Below are 17686 nucleotides of genomic sequence, written 5' to 3' on the forward strand. Positions count from 1 at the left end.
TAAAATTTAAAAAAAAAATTACAATGTACCGTGTCATCATAAACATCTTAAATATAGTTTCATCTCAGATCGATAATTTATAGGTTCGATTCTGCATATCCCCTAACAAATTGAAGGAGTCAGAAAATCCTTATTCTTGATTTTCTTTCTTTTGATTTGAGACAAAATAATACCAATGCAAATATAGGGTAAAAGCCCGAGTCAGCCTTTTCCCGCCATATTTTTAATATCAAATATCTCGAAAAGGAGCTCCATGACCTATCAATATTTTTAGCTTATTTTACATCCTTAAGTTAACGTAGAATTTAGGCTGTGTCAAGGGGCAATATATCGCCGTAGCCTGTGTCAATTGACAATCTAGCGCCGTAGGCTGCATCAATGATATACATTTAGCTGTGACCGTTTTTAATTTAAACAATTCATTTTATTTTGATCTCCTTAGCAACAGGTAACCTTAAACTCAAGGACTGCATGTTATCATATAATCACATTTTGTATTAGCGCCAGACGCGCGTTCAGTCTACAAAATACTCATCAGTAACACTTGAATCAAAAATGACACATATGACTGTTAACAACTTTAGAAAAACGTAGAATGTACTATGCCTGCCACAGTCAAATGCCGATTAGTTAGTGGATGACGTTTGTTTCTCTGTTGTGTAATAGATAGTATGTGGGTTTTTTTCTCTCTTTTCTTTAAACATTAATCATGCCGCTGGTTTCCGTTTGATTTGTTTACATTTGTCATTTACAGTATAGTTAACATTCCATATATCCGATACTTTTAGCATTAGGTCTACTATATTTGGTGTATGGAATGATTGTAAGGTGTACATGTCAAACTGCAAGGTGTCATTCGACCTTGACCTCATTTTAACGTTCAGTGGTTAAACTTCAGTTTTGTGTTTTGGTCTGTTTTTAAACTATAAGCAATAAGTGAACTTTATTAAGGGAATGGCATGATTTTAAGGTCTATATGTATGTCGGGTAGTTATCATATGACCTTGACCTCTATTTGACTTCATTTGCATGGTTCATTGGTTAAGTTTTCCTGGTTTGATTTGTTTCTTAGATCCTACATGTATATACACTAGGTCAACTATATTAAACGCAATTTGTAATGATTAAAAGGTGTACATGTCTGTCTGGCAGTGTTCATCTGACTTTGACCTTATGTTTATTGTTCTTAAATTTAGCTTAATATAAATTGTTCATGGTTTGGCCTGTTTCTTGTATACTATAAGCAAAACGGCAACTATATTAATCTAATTTTGATGTATGGAATGGTTTTAAGGTGTACATGTATTTCTGGCTTGGTGTATCCGACCTTGACGTCATTTTCTTTGATCGTATTAAGTTTGTGTGAAACTTGTAGTTAAACTTTATATTTATTACTATCAACGTAATATCAAAAGCAAAACAGTCAAGACATTTCAGCATGTGCACTCTTGTTGTTTGTTATGTTGAAAACTTTTGACGTAGATCAAAGAGAAAGAAACTATTAAAGGCAACAACTATCAAGAAAACAAGATTTAAAAAATGCCGTAATCGTTCGTATACTCTTTACATGAGTTATTGTCTTTTAAATGTATGTTTTACCATTTTTGTGATTTTATGTAAAAATAAGGAGATGTGGTATGAATGCCTATGTGACATTCATAAGACAAAGTTCAAATGAAGTTGATGTAAGCAATGATAGCTTTGTATTAGCAATCATACGGCTGTCTGCAATAAATGAACACATTCCGTATAGTCGTCTAGTAAGCTCCTAAATAAAAAATTATGAAATATGAAACAATGAAAAAATTCAATTGACAATATATACTTACAGCCCATTTTTTTATATCAATTTACGAAACACAAAGTTGATAGACACGAACCAATGACAACCACTTAACTACATGATCCTGACCTGCACAATGTGGCGGGGTTTAACAGGTTTTTCTTCTCTCAAACGGTTAATGACAGCGGTATGCTACTGTTGTCTTAATTTAAAGGCGCCAACCCTTCTTTAACCTGATAAAAATACGATCTATATAAACCAGTTGAAAACGATTAAACTTGTCGAATTGATTCGAAGCAGAAAACCATCTAACAACGGACTGGACGTGGCAATGTATTTATTATATCTATCGCAACGAAAAAGACACAGAGTACATATCTGAGAGTACTCACAGCTACTGACATTTAGTTCAAAGGCAATACCAACTAATAAGAAAAATTGTGTATCTAAGACTAAAATTACCACCGGTACACTCCATCGACTTCAGCAAAAACGCTACTAAATTACTAATATACACCGATATTTTTGCATATACCTCAACATAAACTTATTCGTTCGAAAACAAATACTTGTAAGCTCTTATAAATAAATATTTGGCATTCAATGTTATACTGTTATGTGTTGTGGTGAACATTTCGATATTTTATAATTGACTTATTTTACACTGTTTACTTTTTTCAGTACTTCTACTTTTGACTTCATTATAAATTATGCTTTCAATTCTAAAAAGGAAACACACTGATTTAAATACATTTGACAATTATCAAGGTTTATTATGGTTTTACTTTTCTCTATGGAGCACCACACAACTTACCGTGTGCGGTTCACACAATTGATTTTATATTACGACACAACTGGTTGCTGTTAAGAAACAAAATCCATGGTATACTTTGTTGTCACATAAATTGTAATGAGACAAAATTGCATGTGAAAGACAGGGAAGATAGCATGGTGTCAATACAAAATCATGGGATGCAACGGATGTCCTAAAATTAATATTTATGATCAAACATTTTGAAATTGTTTGTATATACATTGTGACGTATAAAGTTGTTAAAGGTTGTAAATTCATTTTTTTTTTAAAGTTTACCCATTTTTGTATGCAGCTACTGTTTATCTCTCTTTAATACCAGGGGAAACTATCCAATACCAAGAATCAGTCTTGATATAAGGATGATAACCTAGTTTATAAAAAAAAAAACGGCATACTAGCAAGGACCTAATCTGTCCTAGCTTCATATTTGGTTATTTTTTAGACGCACAATTAAGGTTGTTCGCTGTTGTTTTTGATTGTTTGTTTGATAGTCGGAATTCTCTGGTGTAATCCATCCATGTACTGCTGTTAAAAATTGATGAACTAACCCTTACTTTCTTTCCTCAATTTTGATTTCATATAGTTTAAAATTCTATAAAATCCTTGTTAATAAAAAATCAAAAGACAGAACAATTTTCCACCAAATTTTCAATGGCCTCTATCTTAAAAAGTAGCATATTTTTCTATACTTTTAGTTTATATACGATCAATTATTAAACTTTAAAATGGTTGTTATGTTAATAAACAAACTCATCATAGATACCAGGACTAAATTTTGCATATACGCCAGACGCGCGTTTCGTCTACAAAAGACTCATCAGTGACGCTCGAATCCAAAAAAGTTAAAAAAAAAAAAAAAAAAAAAAAAGCCAAATAAAGTACATAGTTGAAGAGCATTAAAACAGTGTAGCGAGCACACTTTAATTGGAAACATCCGATTATCTTTTATATTCGCTTTTGCAGTTCTTATTTTCATAATTTAATCATGTTATATTGAAATATTAAAAATTTATATAATAAATATATTTAAAAGGAAACTGTGGTGTAACTGGCAACAAAACAACTCCCTGAAACGACCAAATGCCATAGACATTACAGAAATCTAGGTCACTGTCCGGCATTCACCAAAGAGCAAAATACATACCGCATAGTCAGCTAAAAAAGGACCTAGTATGACAAATGCAAAACAAAGGAAAACTACTAGAGGCCTAGTATATGTTAAAAATAATGAACATAAAATGAATATGATACAAAGAAACAAACAACAACCACTAAATTACAGGCTAAAGACTTGGGACTTGCCTCCCCTTATCAGGAACAGTGGTGTAATGAAGTGTTTTTTTTTTAAAGAAGTAAATAAAGGTAACAGTAGTATACTAATGGTCAAAAGTAATGATCGATTGAGAAAAAACAAATCCGGATAACAAACTAAAATCAAGGAAAACACAACAACTATAAGAGGAAAACAATGGAATAACAGGAACACTGACGTAAAACGAAAACAAACGCCAATATACCGTCGCTGTTATGCAAAAACCTCGTATCTCAATTTTTTGTGGAAATCTTTTTATTGATTATTTGGAATTAAATATGTATGTTCCACTGTATGCGAAAATATCTGATCTTCTAACCAATCATTAACCTGAATTCTGACATGTGACGAAAAAGTGTAGTCGGATTGGTGAGACATTTTGTTGTTCGAAAATATCGTATCTCAAAAGAAAAACACACGGCACGGCATCTGACATCATAACAGCTACAGTTTACTGAATCAATTTTAGGTTCTCAAAGCTAATAAAGCTTAGAAATAATGTGAAAAGCTTTCAAAATACAATATAGGTGCAGACATTTTTGCTCGTCTTGGTAATTTATTGGTTAGAAGATCAGATATTTTCGCATACAGTGGAACATACACATTTAATTCTAAATAATCGATAAAAAGATTTCAGTTTTTACTGCCTGGTGTGAAATAATCAAAACCTTAGATACGAGGTTTTTGTATAACAGCGACGATACATAGTTCAGGTATCGCAGATCAAATTTATTCGTTCATTGTGTATTTAAAATTTATGTTTTTGGATTGAGTTAAGCCTTTCAATTGATATTTTATCTTGTGTTTTTTCTATGTTGTGATGTTATACTGTTGTTTCAGAAAATGGGAGAAGGTGTGGTACCATTAAAACGTTTACTCCCGCTGCAAATGTTGGCACCTGTCCTAAGTCAGGAATCTGATGTACAGTAGTGGTTGTTTTTTTATGTAATTTATACGTGTTTCTCGTTTCTCGTTTTTGATATAGACCCTTTGAGGCCCTTTATAGCTTGTTGTTCGGTGTGAGCCAATGCTACGTGTTGAAGGCCGTACATTGACCTATAATGGTGTACTTTTATAAATTGTTATTTGGATGGAGAGTTGTCTCACTGGTATTCACACCAAATCTTCCTATATCTATAGAAACGAACTATAAAATGTATTTGGTAACAACTATCATATTACTCATTGGCACAGGACATTTAAAAAAGACTGTGGTTTAAACCTGGCTAAATGGCTGGACAAACCTCCCGCTTTATAACAATGTTAAAAGATATATCGCTAAAATGAAAATACATCGAACGAGACAGAAATACAACACAAACACACATAAGAACATTCATCACAGAGAAACGCAATAATAGTATATTCGACACAACCGCAGAACAAGAACGCATTTATTCCACCAAAGACAAATACCGCAGAACATAAACAAATAGTGACGCATGTACGTAATTTTCGATACACATATTCACATACAATCTCGAATTTTATACATTTTTTATGACAATACTCGTCCAAACAATAGTTATGGCAAGTATTTGATTGAAAAAGCAATTTTATAATTATTCGGACAACAAACGAAAAAAAATAATAGATTATCCAACTGCAACAATGAAAGAAACATAAAAAAATAAATACATGAATGCTGGATGTACAAAATAACGAGACACGTGGGAAACAAGAAGAAAAAGAAGAAGAATCTGTGAAATTGCAAAATGCCATAAACCTAAGCCATTGATGTTGCCTTAGAATTTCTACATTTAGTTACACGATTGCTGTTTAATCTTATATTGACCTCTCGTGATTTTTTTTTTCGTTGAAGATAATATTTTATTACAAAAAGCGATTTTCTGTGCTTTTTGCCAATGCAAAAACAGAAAAGATGTATTCGTATATAATGAATAAATTACTTTCTTTTTATGCGCACGATGTATTATATTGTTAACAGAAATTTACAACAAAAAGAATAATTGCCTACTTTACACTAAATTAGTGCCATGAATATCATGAAAGTTTCTTATTTCATCTTCCTCATGATAGAAACCTCTAGAGGTATACAGTATTCTTTTTTTTTCTTTTAAAGCTACTGTTCTTCCAAAAAATTACTTTGTTCTGAATATTCTGTGAGAATAAATAAACGCTAAATGTAAGCCATTTGACCTTATTGTACAAACTCAAAATATGAATCAAACTTTAATTGAAAAATAATGTATTTCATTAAAAGTAGAACAAAGGATTCTGGTGATTGAAGCTGCTAAGAAAACTACTAAAAGAATCAATTACTACTCATGTGAGGAATCTATATTCACGCATGCGCAGTAACGACCGGCTTATTCTTGACAATGTTTTCATACACTGTACAGTTGCTATACATGCAGCTCAGCAAGGATGTTACAGATTCTGAAGTTTGATTTAATCCGATGGATAAATCATTTTCTTCTTTTGAAACTGTATGTTAAAAATCAGCCACAATTACCAAGCAAAAATTAGAATAAATGCTGATATTGTAAAAGTTGTTTCAAAATCAACTTCAATGTCATTGTCTAATTATTTAGTTTAAACATATTTATTTATAGTGAATTGGGAAACAAGTCTTGCAACTTATATTAATCCCTTTCCACTTTGCGGTTGCGAGTTCTGCCTTATAACGGCATTAGCCTACTCTTTGTCGAAATCTTCAAGGGTGTCTTAAACGTGCAAGTGATATGGCTCTCTCTTAATAGTTATCAAAAGTACCAGGATTATAATTTTATACGCCAGACGCGCGTTTCGTCTACATAAGACTCATCAGTGACGCTCAGATCAAAATAGTTAAAAGCCAAACTACACGGGTTAGCCTTTTATCGTCCCCTTCCGACGGACTATCATCGTTTCCTCAAAACCATACTCGCAAATGAGGTCAAGGGAGAGCCGAAAATGTTCATCCCTGAAATTTTCCTCCCAGACGGGAATCAAACCAGGAACCTTTGTGTTAGTAGTCCGATGCACTAACCACTACACCACGGCTCGTCTAATTATGATTACAGACTTCGATAATGTATAAAATTCGAAACTTGATTTATATATTGTACGTTGTGTGTCCTATCGGTCAATGATACAAATGCTGTGCTATGATGTATATTTCTCTGTTTTGAAAAGGAGATTCACAAGAAGAAGTAACAAAAATAACATAGCCAAACTTTTATTGCTAGCATAACATGTTAGGTATATAAATGATATTAACATAATCATATATTACATTGCTATAATTATCCATGAAAAACAAAATATTTTACATCAGTTATATTATTCTAAATATTGAATTCAACATCCTGTTGCATTCCATGATTCATTTCAACCATTAAACTTTTGAGGGAGACTGACCCAAAATATCTAACGATTTCAGTAAACTTTATATGTTCGAAAATTTAAGTAAGCTGATATGGTATGTAACCTTTCATTCACAATAGTTATCAAAGTTACCAGGGGCCTGGTTTTCGAAAGTATCTTATGACTAAGACATGTCTTATGATGGTCTTAGGACATGTCATAGTCGTAAGATATGTTTTCGAAAGTGTCCCAAGTTACGATTTGTCATAACTTTTGTCGTAAACTTAAGACCCTTCTCGACATGACTTATGATTGTCAACTAAAATTTTAATTACTATTCATGTATAACTTCATGTTAATTGCAATAAAAATATTTGTTGTGTTTCTCAGTAAGCTAAATAGTAAAGATTTTATTTTTCTCAACTACGTGAATTAAAATTTAATCTCTTGCGACATACACTTTAGATTCTTTTCTAACTCATGGTTTTGTATAATAAATATACATATTATTTCGTTTCTAGTATATTTAATAGTACTATATCAACGTATGTGCACGGGAAGCCGCATTTCGTTAAGCGGGTACTCGATGTACCGAATCTAAAAGGTATTCACAGTTAAATAACAATGATTGCATGTATGATAATACACGAAAGCGAAGTTCAAGATTTAGTATATTACAAACTAAATTTAAACAAATTATCAACTCATATTTCAATTCCTTTTTGTATAAAATTTTATGTTCATTATAATGAAGAAAAAAAAATATTCGTAAATATTAAGAATGGTAATAATTATTATGTTCATACTTTCCATTTCCATTTTTATATTTATCACTTTTTAATTGTTATTTAAAATAATAGAAAATAATGTTCACATATGACAGTCATAAGAGCATCATAGCTATTACTGTCTTAAGACAGCTTTGATTTACATCCTATGACATATCATATGATAGTCATAAGATGATCATAAAATATATCTTAAGAAATGTCTTATGACATATCTTATGATACTTTCGAAAACCAGGCCCCAGGATTATAATTGAGTACGCCAAACGTGCGTTTCGTCTACATTAGACTCATCAGTGACGCTCATAACAAAATATTTATAAAACCCAAACTAGTACAAAGTTGAAGAGCATTGAGGATCCAAAATTCCAAAAAGTTGTGCCTAATACGGCTAAGGTAATCAATCATAGTTTGTAAATTGCTTACTAACTAAGAAACGGTAAAAAAAAGCGATTGTTATGAGTTACAAAGTGTGGCTAAGATTATACGTCACTTGAGATTTTCTCCTAATACATTTCATGTAAAACTATATTTTCTCCAACACAATATTTAGGGGTCATTTTTAATTTGATTTTAGGAAAGACGGTACCAATTTCAGCAGAATTTTCACAGATTTATTTGATAATTTGGTTGTATTTTTCTTGAGGATACTTTTCATTTTTTTCTTCACGAGATTAACACACATATTATTTTTTGTACAAAAATGTTCTATAAATTGTAACCAAATTATTATTAAATTGTAAAATTTTATTATCTGTGTTCACGTCAACAGATTATAAAACAAAACTTTGGCCAAATAAAAAAAAAATCTTGAGACTTTTCTTTACACCTTGCTGATAATATTTCAACCATCCAAATATTTTTATTGAAAAAAGTGTTTTTATATGAAATTAATTTATAGCAAATAAACTCAAGGGAGGTATATTTTTGGCCATGCACTGTATCAATTCGCTGAACGTTTTTGATTCTGTCTTAAATGCTATAGTTTTGTCTTTGAAAATCTCTAAATGTTTGATATGACCTAAATACTACGTAAATAAAATCCATGTTTTACATTAATATATAGATCCGATATCGCTGTTATCATGGTTATGGAAAAAAAATATTCTTTGAAATCGTATTATCAGGATTAAAAGAAAAAAGATTAACTAAGTGTTTGAGAAGTCATTTACGCCTGACGAACATTAAACTTATTTACAACGGTATGATTATAAGAATGACCACGAGTATAATAATCTGCGTATGTCAAAAACTCATAAATCAATGATATACTTATAGTTACAAATATTTGTTACCATTTCATTTTCGTAATTACCAATAATAACCTTGCTTCTGTTAAAATTGATTTTTCATTCCAGTATAGCAGTTTGAAAAATTCTGACATAATAACTATAGAGTGTTTTGACAATAACCGCTTAATATTGTTAAAACCTTTCAGCGTTTTGTCACTCCTTACCAATATATCTTCGTTTTCTGCAAATTCAATGTGCTTGCATTTCGCGTATTTGTTGATCTGATAGAATAACAATAATCGCACCGTTACACTAATGACAAATAGCAACAGCTATTTACAAGAATATTTAAACAGCAAAAAAAAAAAAAAAACAAGATGAAAAATAATTGTAAGAAACCTCTCATAATAGCGGATGAATATGTAACTAAAGCATTAGGTGTGAACAACAAACATGATGAAAAAGGTAATAAAAATTTATCAATGTGCCAAAATCCAACATAATATTTAGTGCAGTTTTTTTTCTTTTTTATGTTCTTGTTTATTTATATCTATTCTTGCTTGTATAATATTGTATTTTTGTTCTATACAACATTTTATTTGAAATCAGTTAATTGTTTCCTTGATAAACGCTCAAACTTAAAATGTATATAGGCTTCTATACGCTATCATCTCAAGTTGAAATACAAGGATCATTGAATAACATTAATTTTTCTACAAAAGATTGCTGACAAGTTATTGTCCTAGATATACACCCTTTAGATAATCCAATCCTCCAATATCTACACGTTCCAGAGCAAGCATTAACCTGTATATTGTAGGTTTAATTTCTCCTGATGATTTCCATTTTCTCAAAATATCTGAAATCTGGTCGTACATATCCTTGTGATGTCGTACCATTGTCTCATTTATCGAACTCATAGTAATCCCTAGCTCAATTCCGAGCTGTATTGCGCAGTTACCAAGATTTTTCGGAAGACCATTCAAAACATCATCATGTGGAACCTCTTGTAGTCGGACATCTGCGATATCTATTAAAATATATGTATATTTACAGTAGTGTTGCATTTGCTTATTTCATTCAGAAAATACTGGGTTAAAAAAATCGTATGTAGCATTCAAACGCATAATATCAAATTTGATTTATTATGTCATATACATGATGATAGGTATGTCGATATCAAACAATAAATAGTCTAAGAAGAGAGACAAAGTATTGGAGTAAATTATTGCTAGAAGAACAAAGACATTAAAATATATACCGTTATTCAAAATGGTGCAAAAAACCTACATTTTACAACATGGACAAACCAAATAAAAAATGAGGGTTTAAGTCCGAAGGTTAAATAGTTTCAGCGTCACTTAGTGACCAGCAGTGTTGCTCATGACAAGTTAGTGCAGTGATACAACATGCTATGATACCAGCGTTCAACCAAAAATGTGTTCAAATGAAGACAGAAAACATTATGATGACAAAAAGACAAGCGATCACCATACAATGGTTCACATAACTCCATCAAAACGTATGTTGTTCTTATATGATTATAATCGGCAAGTAAATGTTATTCTAAAGCGCTTTATAAGGGAAAAGACATTTACATGATGTCACAATGCAGCGAGGACAAGATTGTGGCAAATAGATTACATATTAAGTGAATATGTAGATAAAATATATCATATACAACAAAGCAGTAGAAGCGTTACATATATAAAGGTGTAACACCACTAATTTGGGCCCAGCCAGAAAGCACATATCAGAAAGTAGTACATATTTAACACAAAATAGTTCCTACGCATGAGTGTAACTTTTTAAATATGTAGAATATTTAGGTATTTTTGGTATAAAATGAAGGCTGAAGGAGTTGTGATCATTGTAGAACACTTTTTGACTCATAATTTTAAATTAAAAAAAAAATTCAATTAAATTTTAAAAAGAGGGTGCATTTTGTCTGTTTGTCAGTTCTGAAGTACCTGTTTTGGTACATCCGAAGTTCTGGGAACCAATTCTTTCTTATATGCCATTAAAGGTATGTTAATTTTTACAGTACGAGACACCACAAAGTGTTGCTTTGACATCCAATGATTGTCAGTTTATTTGAACTTAAAACAAAAGAGGTGTGCCTGCTTGAAATGGAGGAATTTAACATAGAAAGCAATGGGCCCATGCATTAGTGGTGTACTTCCTAAAAATTACATCACACATAACAATACATGTTTATTCATGACAAGTTAGTGCAGTGATACAACATGCTATGATACCAGCGTTCAACCAAAAATGTGTTCAAATGAAGACAGAAAACATTATGATGACAAAAAGACAAGCGATCACCATACAATGGTTCACATAACTCCATCAAAACGTATGTTGTTCTTATATGATTATAATCGGCAAGTAAATGTTATTCTAATGCGCTTTATAAGGAAAAAGACATTTACATGATGTCACAATGGAGTGAGGACAAGATTGTGGCAAATAGATTAAATATTAAGTGAATATGTAGATAAAATATATCATATACAACAAAGCAGTAGAAGCGTTACATATATAAAGGTGTAACACCACTAATTTGGGCCCAGCCAGAAAGCACATACCAGAAAGTAGTACATATTTAACACAAAATAGTTCCTACGCATGAGTGTAACTTTTTAAATATGTAGAATATTTAGGTATTTTTGGTATCAAATGAAGGCTGAAGGAGTTGTGATCATTGTATAACACTTTTTGACTCATAATTTTAAATTAAAAAAAAAAATTCAATTAAATTTGAAAACGAGGGTGCATTTTGTCTGTTTGTCAGTTCTGAAGTACCTGTTTTGGTACATCCGAAGTTCTGGGAACCAATTCTTTCTTATATGCCATTAAAGGTATGTTAATTTTTACAGTACAAGACACCACAAAGTGTTGCTTTGACATCCAATGATTGTCAGTTTATTTGAACTTAAAACAAAAGAGGTGTGCCTGCTTGAAATGGAGGAATTTAACATAGTCAACAGTCACCAACATAAACTAATGGCAGCACCACTGTTAAACCAGTGCAGTGAAAGGTTTCACAATGATTTAAAACAGTTTTTTGCTGTATATAAAAGGCTGAAATATTGGTGCAACATTTATGTTTTTACTTCTAAACAATGACTCCGTGCATAAAATGACAAGGTTGGTTTTAACGATCTTGACTATCCATGATAAATATGGTTAAGAAACTTCTATTACATATCTTTTTATTTTGTAATATGGACCTAGATACAAATGTGTGATAAACAATATTTTATGTATCGTTTAGAAAAAGATTTTTAAAACTAATGTGATAAGAAAGTTCTTCCCGCATCTATTTTTTAATTTAAGGTAAAACACGAAAAGTGTTGTTGACGCATACACTCATAGTGTTTTTTTTTTAATTAATGAACATAAAAATGAAATGTATTTGTATATGTTATATTATTAGTTATCTTGGTGTAATCAGGGGTGTACAGAATTTAAAAACCGTTGTTGAAAAGTCATACATCTTTAGGCGCAGCCGAATGGGTGTATGAATTTTCAACAACGGTGTAAAATTCCGTACACCCCTGATTACACCAAGATAACGAATTTATTTCTTAAGAACAATTCCTTTATACTCATTTTTAAACCAGGATGTAAAATTGAAAAATGGTAATAAAAAATTTCCAGTGTAACATTTTTTTCAACGTCGATGTTGCTGCGCATTGTTAAATACTGTTTTCTTTCTTTTTGGGAAATTCCGAAATTGTTTGTGTTTATTTAAATTTTGGGGACAAATTTTCTAATTTTATTTTTTTCAATTTTTGTCCTCAAATTTATTTATTTATCTCTTCATTTTTTAATTTATTTTTTTTTTTTTTTTATTTTTTTTTTTACATTTTTTTTTTTACATTTTCTTTTTTTATTTTTTGGCAACATTTAATTTTTTTAAATTTGTTAGCAAAATTTTATTTATCCCGGGGTGAACAAGGGTGGGGTGTTATTTACACTGGGGTAATTAACCAATCAAATTGCAGTATTTTTGCTGCCTAAGAAATAATATAATGTATCCCATCATTCAATCTAGCTCATCTAGATGTAAATCTTACGTTTATGACATCGTTCAATAAGTTTTAGAAGGAAACTTCATACCTAAAATATATTTTTTTATGAATGCAGTGCTTATTAGGATTTGTAACACGAATTGGATGTAACTTTGCAGTCTGAATTGAGCATTATACATTTGTCAGATCGTACCAACATGACTAATATGATGACCATTATAACTAGATTTATCAAAAAGAATGTAAAACATTGGCTATAATTCAATAATAGAACATTTGTTATTCCCATTTTTCTTGGTTCAACTCTATATATTAGCCCTGTTTCATATTAAACTAACTACTTTAACTACTATACATGTGTTACCTAACAAATCTGTGTCTTCTCTGAACACCTGAAAAAATAAAAGCATAGTTTATTTTGCAAAAGCAATACATCACACGAAAAAGACGTGAATTCAATCTATGAACATCTTTTTTATCAGAAAAATATCATAACAAAACATTACATCTTTGAGAGAGGGACTCCGGGATCGGGTGTTTTTAAGCTCGGGATTTCAGGGTTGATCCTTTCGGGATCCGGGAATTCTTTTTTTGAACTTCGGCATATCGGGATTTAAATTTCTTCAAATTCGGGACCTCGGGATTTCATGTTTTTAAGCCGTGGATTTCGGGATCAGGACCCCTCCGATCCCCCCTTGTCTTTGCGTTAACACAAACAAGCACCAGTAAAAAGGCATTCACTTTATAGCTGATACTTATTACATGGAAGGTTTTGTAAATATAAAAAAAAAGAAGATGTGGTATGATTGCAAATAAGACAATACTCTACAAGAGACCAATTGACACATAGATTAACAACTAGTGGTCACCTTACAGACTTCAACAATGAGCAAAGCCCAAACCGCATAGTCAGCTATGAAAAGGACCGAAATGACATACTAGTATGTAAAACAATTCAAACGAGAAAATTTACGGCCAAATGTATGTACAAAAAATGAACGAAAAAACAAACATGTAACACATCAACAAACGACAACCACTGAATTACAGGCTCCTGACTTGGACCAGCACATACATACATAATGTGGCGGGGTTAAACATTCAAGCGGGATCCCAAACCTCCCCTAACCTAGGAGAGTGGTGTAACAGGACAACATAAGAACTAACTATACAAATCAATCGAAAAAGGCTTCAGATGGACACAAAAAGAAATACATCTAACAAAAACACATAGTGGACGTGAGCGGGTACTTGTATATTCCAACAACAAAAAGACATCAAGTAAAGAAAAGTAAACTCTCTGTTTCATTGCTATCTAATCAGCGCTGTAAGACTCCTCATCAGTGGTTGCATTTAGACATATTTATATCTTTAAGATGGTGCAGACCTATAAAACCAATCAAATAAATAAACAAGAGCGAATTGATATTGAAAATCAGCTATCTTATGATGATATCCAAGATTCTGTTCTTAAAACAATTCTGGAATTTTCGTTCGACACCATATTTGTTGAAATCTAATAGACAAAGGTATATACAATTCATGTTTTAAAGAATATTACACTGTCTGTAAACATACAATTAAGGATAAAACTGAGAATGGAAATGGGGAATGTGTCAAAGAGACAACAACCCGACCATAGAAATGACAACAGCAGAAGGTCCCCACAAGGTTTCAATGTAGCGAGAAATTCCCACACCTAGAGGCGTCCTTTAAAGATGCATGGATGACATACAGACTACAAATGAACAAACAACGCATGCATGATAAGTTCGTCTATAAAACAAAATGTCCAAACCTTGCAAAGTAAATGACGTTTGTCGCCAATGGCTGTTAGTGCATCCAGCAAATTTCCAAATGATTTTGTCGGCTTTCTCTTTATCCTTTTTGTTTTCCAAGAATGTAACGCCATAATTTTGATAATAAGGGACATCCCTCTGTAGCAGTCCTGAATATCTTCCCAATCCTTTAGTTGTAAACCAAGATGAATCATCAACTCTTTACAACTATTATTGGAAAGCTGATCGGCAAATCTTGACAGATGTTGCTCGCTTGGGGAAGTTGGCAAGATAGTTTTTGCAAGACCTGATTTATAAAAAAGATCATCATCGCAGCAATAACGAAAACACAATACTTCAGATATAACTATATCATCATGTTTGTATAGCGTACACTAATATGTAGCACAATAAGTGATTATAAAGACATGTTATTCATTATGAACAAATGAAGATGTTGTCTAATTGCCCAAGTAACCACCGGAGTTCATATGAAGCGAATTTATGTAATTAACGACGAGAAAACTAATTATCTCATAAATAGTTCTGTCCATAAAAATATTAAAATACTACTGTGTAAATTGTTTTCGTCCGGAACACTTTTCTGGATTCACTTCTCAGATGGTAGGAATTGCTTTATTGTACAACTTCTTTATTTTACAAACGTTTTTGTTTCTCTGATACATATGACGTGGTTCTGTACTTATACATCCCGTCATTGTGTTATTGTAAATATTTGTTTTCTTGTCTTTCATGTGTGCCAGTGTGTTTAGACTATACGCATTTTTGTGCTTCCCTGTTATACATTTGTTTGTTTTTATAGTGAATATGATTATAACACAATGTTGACTGTTGAACCCCTATTATTGACACTTTTTTACCTATTATGTCTGTTTGTTTTGTTCACACATCGTTGTTAATATATTTTAATTTGATGCGACTGGGATACAACTGAGAGGTTTAGCTAGCTTTAAGCCTGGTTTTATCCACCATTTTCTATATAAGTAAAGAATATGATAGTTGTTCTCCATTCGTTTGATGTGTTTGAGCTATTGATTTCGCCTTTTAATTTGAGACTTAACTGGTGTTGAACAACGTTATCCTCCAGACATTAATGTCACATCTCACTACACACCAGTAAAAGTCTGAAATGGCCTATATATGTACTCGACTGTACTGATTTTTACTCGACCAGTCTGAATTGGTTTGAAATTTACTAGATAATACTTGATAGTAGTCTGAACCATACTTAATAGTCTGAACTTGTACTTAACCAGTTCAAATGCGTCTGAACCATACTCGACCTGGTCTGAACCATACTCGACCAAGTCTGAACCAAACTCGCCCAAGTCTTAACCAACCTAGACCTATTTTTTGTATCTATACATTGTATTTTATCAATTTAGGAACTGGAAATTTAAACAATAATTACAAATTATAAATGTATTCATTATAGCATTAATACCAAAATTTCACAATAAACATAATATTACTTCAACACCATATTTATCAACAGTTACACATATATATATAACCTTAAAATAAAGATAATAAAAACTGATCAAATTATCTCAAAACTGAATTGTGACATATATTTTCAAGATTATTCATGTAATTTAATACTGGACAATTTTAATCATTTAAACTTAATAATTTGCCTAGTATAGATTTAGGGTGTCAGTTGAGTAAAGTAAATAATGCAGTGAATATTTGTTTTTATAATAAATTACATATACATGTAAAATTGTATATACAGCAACTTTAAAAAAATGACACCTTTGTTTTGTAAAATCATGAATTTTTACAATCATTATAAATAAACTTAACAATCCTTGATAACCTTTAAAACAAGAGTGCACACACTGAAATGTCTCGCCTTCTTTACTAATCATTGATATTATGTTGATAGTTCTAAGTATAAAGCGTTATTACAACTGTCACATAAACTTAACATAAACCAAGATAGCTAAACAAAGACCAATGAACCATAAAAATGAGGTCAAGGTCAGATGAACCATGCCAGGCAGATATGTACAGCTAACAAAGCTTCCATACAACAAATATAGTTGACCTACTACTTATAGTTTAAGAAAAATAGACCTAAACACAAAAACTTAACACTGTGCAATGAACCGTGCAATTTAGGTCATGGTCAAATAAAACCTGCGGGACTGACATATAGATCATAATATATTTCCATACACCAAATATAGTTGACCTTTGGCATATAATATTAAATAGAAAGACCAAAACTTAAAAACTTAACTTTCACCACTGAACCATGAAAATGAGGTCAAGGTCAGATGACATCTGCCCGCTAGACATGTACACCTTACAATCATTCCATACAACAAATATAGTAGACCTATTGCATAAAGTATGAGAAAAACAGACCAAAACACAAAAACTTAACTATAACCACTGAACCATGAAAATGAGGTCAAGGTCAGATGACACCTGCCAGTTGTCGACATGTACACCTTCCAGTCCTTCCATACACCAAATATACTAGCCCTATTGCTTATAGTATCTGAGATATGGACTTGACCACCAAAACTTAACCTTGTTCACTGATCTATGAAATGAGGTCGAGGTCAAGTGAAAACTGTCTGACGGGCATGAAGACCTTG

At 31.6% G+C, this 17686-nt stretch overlaps 1 protein-coding gene across 1 annotated transcript in view; it reads right to left on the minus strand.

Annotated features, from left to right (window-relative positions):
* Positions 1 to 9080: 9080 nt before the first annotated feature.
* The window catches only part of LOC134727742 (uncharacterized), a 74298-nt gene continuing 65692 nt past the window's right edge, over positions 9081 to 17686 (minus strand). Inside the window, exons 14-16 of the mRNA XM_063592129.1 lie at positions 15077 to 15363; positions 13643 to 13670; positions 9081 to 10268 (exon numbers count right to left, since the gene is read on the minus strand). Coding sequence (XP_063448199.1) covers positions 9973 to 10268; positions 13643 to 13670; positions 15077 to 15363 — 611 coding nt within the window. The 3' untranslated portion in view covers positions 9081 to 9972. The remainder of the gene's footprint in view (positions 10269 to 13642; positions 13671 to 15076; positions 15364 to 17686) is intronic.

The sequence above is a fragment of the Mytilus trossulus genome, chromosome 8 (genome assembly GCF_036588685.1).
Source record: "Mytilus trossulus isolate FHL-02 chromosome 8, PNRI_Mtr1.1.1.hap1, whole genome shotgun sequence".
Classification (NCBI taxonomy): domain Eukaryota; kingdom Metazoa; phylum Mollusca; class Bivalvia; order Mytilida; family Mytilidae; genus Mytilus; species Mytilus trossulus.